Here is a 4,413-nt window from a genome sequence, read left to right as displayed (position 1 = left end):
CCCAGTTTAACCCCTGTCACACCAATCACCTTAACAGTGCCAGTCCTTAATTCTCCCTCTCTTGTGTTAAGGACTGAGGAAGTTGGAGCTGTGTCTGAGTAGGACATGTGCAAACCAAATGGTGGGGACTGGAACACACACCTTGCACTCCTGCAGCTCTTACAGTCACATTCCAGAGAAAACAGCCAATTGCACCATCACTACTCATTTCTTAATCCCAATCCCACCCTTCTTTGGCACTTGGAGCACCACTTTTATCACCCAATTACAGCCCATGAGAGAGCTCCATGTCTAGCAGGGACAGGTACCCCTGGGATACTCTGAGCAATGCCTGAATCCACTGCAGGGACCTTGCTTTGAGCTCCCCAGGGCCGGGCACCCCGAGGATCTCCCCGAATAATCCTTTCGGTGCGCGCTGGAGTCCTCGGGGTGCCCCAGCCCGGGGGGCACCAACAGCACTGTCCCTCCAGGGGGCCCAATTTGCTCCCAAGGCTTCAATGCACAGCCCAAAAGGCATTTCAAGAGGCCTTCTTGGGAACCCACCAACGTGGACGGGGAGGAAGCCACAAGAAGGCCTCATTTCTAAAGGCAGGGGGATCTTGCCTGTGTCCCAGACCGCTCCGGGGATCTGAGGCCCTTCCCGAGAAAATCTCGGTGCCGGCGTGAAGGCCCAGAGATCCCTTGGAGCCACGGGAGAGCAGGCACAGAGTCCCTCCTGGGGGCCAATTCTGCTGCCTGAACTCAGCTCTTCAAAGAAGCCTCTAAGACTCAGCTGGTGAGTTTTAGAAGCCAGGCATTCCTTGCTTACAACACCCTGCCATGATCCCAGCCCGCCGGGGGTCCTGGCAATCCGCTCCCAAAGGGCACACGGAGGTGTCTCCACTGCAGCTCATGGGAGGGGTCAGCATTACAGGAGGGTTCATTTTCCTTCCCTGCATTCCTGTTCCACAGTCAGGACATTTCCCAACCCTTATCACCATACACACCTACCCTTAGAAGGTTTCACCGAGGGCCTTCCCAGGTCTGCTCTTTCTGGAGCCCTCCAAGTCCTCAGTGCCTGCCTGAGGAACCTCAACACAACTCACCTGCTGACACAGGAACTTGGTGCTGCTTGGCTGATGCCTCACTTCCCTTCTTCCTTCTTTCTTCACCTCCCTTGGTTGGTCCCTTTAAATCCCTTGGCTCAGCTCTCTGCAGTTTCCAGGCTACATCCCCCTGCAAAAAGGATCAGCTCTTGTTACATCCCAACACTCAGACATCATTCCCCCTTTATTCTTGACACTGGGCCATCAGGCCAGTGTCTCATTATTTAAAGCAGAGTTTGACTCCTCAGTGACAACAACTGACAGCCCTGAATCATAACACAGGCTGAGACACAAACACACATGGGAACTCTGAAGGATCCACTTTGTTCTGCTCACCAATCCAAAGGAGCTTTCTTAACTCAAGAATAACAGACCCCAGGGCCTTTTTCTGCCACTTTACCTGCTATAAATGTGATCCCCAAGACCTGCAAAGGCCCTTTCCCCCTCACCTGCAGGGGTTGGCAGTGCCACCACTCGACACGGCCCCAGGGGCTGGGCAGGAACGGAGGGGCTGGGGCGTCCAATCCATCGGCCCAGGCGGCACCAGGAGTTCCTGGAGTTCCTGCAGGGGAGAGCCTCAAGCCAACAAAGGATTAGGAAGAGCATTTTAAACTGTAGTATGTATATCTCCTGGAGTATGGGGAGTTGGACAAGGCCTACTGGGGCAACAAGGGCACACTCAAAAGCTATCTATTAAAAGCTATCACTGTCCTTCTTTCAGGGGGAACTCAGGAAACTCTGTTTGCCAAGAGCCTCCAGGAGGATTTCCAGCTTTTGGGCCTCCCTTTTAACCACTTTTCCCATCCCTGTAGCTGGGACTATCACACCTGTTCCCTACAGGGGGAACAGCCCACAAAGGTCACCATCAGGGATGCCATGAACTGCAAGTCCCTTGTCAAGGGGGTCACTGCACACCTTGTCCTTTCTTTGCCCTCCCCACCAAAGATGCTTCCAACAGTTCTGAGACATCTGGCAGACCCAGAGCTCTCCTCAGGGAATGCTTCAGCTGCTTAAAGGCTGCCCTTGCACCATCCAGCCAAGGCAGCAAATTCTTACAGGCTGTTTGCAAAGTTGGCATCACAGTCTTACCACACATCCAGAGGGAGCATTCCAGAGTCCAGCCCGTCCTACCATTCCCAGGGAGGCAGTTCCTGGGCTGTCTGGGGCTCAGGGAGGAGTCACGTGGCTTCTCTTCTTCCTTCCTGCTTCCCCATTTTCTCCTTCCAAAGCAAAGCTTTCTTGGCTTTCCTTGCTCCAGGAGATGCAGCAAAGGCCATCTTTTCAATCCACTACTGGAAACTGCTCGAGGTTGTCATTTCAGGGGGTTCTCTCAGGTCCTGCACTCATCAATCCCCTGGGCCATTGGTTTTCTTGGAGGGTTCTTGCATTCACCTTCTACAAGCAAACCATGAGGAACAAATTCAGCTCTTACTGCAACCAACCCAAGCTGGCATTCTGATTTTAAAGGATACTGGCTTGGCCTTACCAGGAGAGATCCCACATCAGGGGTAATACCTACAGCTTCTGCCTCTTCCACTCTCCTGCAATTCCACTGGCCCACACCACAGGAACAACTGCAGCTGCCACTTCAGTCGGGACCTTGCTGCTGACAGGAGTTATTCCCTGCACAACAAGAGCTGCTGCTTGGACGCATTTAGTTTCAGCAATTACAATTTAAATATCCCCAGTTTTCCATTTCATTGCTGCCTCAACTTTTCCACTCAGTCTCTTCCTAGCACAGGTTTGGGTCAGTTTGGCCAATAGACCAACTGAGGAATTACCCAATGTTTTCCCAGTTTAACCCCTGTCACACCAATCACCTTAACAGTGCCAGTCCTTAATTCTCCCTCTCTTGTGTTAAGGACTGAGGAAGTTGGAGCTGTGTCTGAGTAGGACATGTGCAAACCAAATGGTGGGGACTGGAACACACACCTTGCACTCCTGCAGCTCTTACAGTCACATTCCAGAGAAAACAGCCAATTGCACCATCACTACTCATTTCTTAATCCCAATCCCACCCTTCTTTGGCACTTGGAGCACCACTTTTATCACCCAATTACAGCCCATGAGAGAGCTCCATGTCTAGCAGGGACAGGTACCCCTGGGATACTCTGAGCAATGCCTGAATCCACTGCAGGGACCTTGCTTTGAGCTCCCCAGGGCCGGGCACCCCGAGGATCTCCCCGAATAATCCTTTCGGTGCGCGCTGGAGTCCTCGGGGTGCCCCAGCCCGGGGGGCACCAACAGCACTGTCCCTCCAGGGGGCCCAATTTGCTCCCAAGGCTTCAATGCACAGCCCAAAAGGCATTTCAAGAGGCCTTCTTGGGAACCCACCAACGTGGACGGGGAGGAAGCCACAAGAAGGCCTCATTTCTAAAGGCAGGGGGATCTTGCCTGTGTCCCAGACCGCTCCGGGGATCTGAGGCCCTTCCCGAGAAAATCTCGGTGCCGGCGTGAAGGCCCAGAGATCCCTTGGAGCCACGGGAGAGCAGGCACAGAGTCCCTCCTGGGGGCCAATTCTGCTGCCTGAACTCAGCTCTTCAAAGAAGCCTCTAAGACTCAGCTGGTGAGTTTTAGAAGCCAGGCATTCCTTGCTTACAACACCCTGCCATGATCCCAGCCCGCCGGGGGTCCTGGCAATCCGCTCCCAAAGGGCACACGGAGGTGTCTCCACTGCAGCTCATGGGAGGGGTCAGCATTACAGGAGGGTTCATTTTCCTTCCCTGCATTCCTGTTCCACAGTCAGGACATTTCCCAACCCTTATCACCATACACACCTACCCTTAGAAGGTTTCACCGAGGGCCTTCCCAGGTCTGCTCTTTCTGGAGCCCTCCAAGTCCTCAGTGCCTGCCTGAGGAACCTCAACACAACTCACCTGCTGACACAGGAACTTGGTGCTGCTTGGCTGATGCCTCACTTCCCTTCTTCCTTCTTTCTTCACCTCCCTTGGTTGGTCCCTTTAAATCCCTTGGCTCAGCTCTCTGCAGTTTCCAGGCTACATCCCCCTGCAAAAAGGATCAGCTCTTGTTACATCCCAACACTCAGACATCATTCCCCCTTTATTCTTGACACTGGGCCATCAGGCCAGTGTCTCATTATTTAAAGCAGAGTTTGACTCCTCAGTGACAACAACTGACAGCCCTGAATCATAACACAGGCTGAGACACAAACACACATGGGAACTCTGAAGGATCCACTTTGTTCTGCTCACCAATCCAAAGGAGCTTTCTTAACTCAAGAATAACAGACCCCAGGGCCTTTTTCTGCCACTTTACCTGCTATAAATGTGATCCCCAAGACCTGCAAAGGCCCTTTCCCCCTCACCTG

At 53.1% G+C, this 4,413-nt stretch overlaps 1 protein-coding gene across 1 annotated transcript; it reads right to left on the bottom strand.

The window, feature by feature from the left end:
- Positions 1 to 324: 324 nt before the first annotated feature.
- LOC113941537 lies at positions 325 to 4,091 on the bottom strand (the record flags this gene model as incomplete). Its single annotated transcript, XM_027632693.1, has 5 exons — positions 325 to 1,215; positions 1,511 to 1,647; positions 2,175 to 2,305; positions 2,605 to 2,710; positions 3,962 to 4,091. Coding segments are annotated over 5 exons (648 nt in total), but the record flags the coding sequence as incomplete, so codon positions are not given.
- Between the last annotated feature and the right edge of the window lie 322 nt (positions 4,092 to 4,413).

This window comes from Corapipo altera, unplaced genomic scaffold, assembly GCF_003945725.1.
Source record: "Corapipo altera isolate COAL_440 unplaced genomic scaffold, ASM394572v1 60335, whole genome shotgun sequence".
In the NCBI taxonomy this organism is placed as follows: domain Eukaryota; kingdom Metazoa; phylum Chordata; class Aves; order Passeriformes; family Pipridae; genus Corapipo; species Corapipo altera.
Note: the sequence above shows the minus strand (reverse complement) of the source record. Positions and strands in the feature narration are given on the sequence as shown.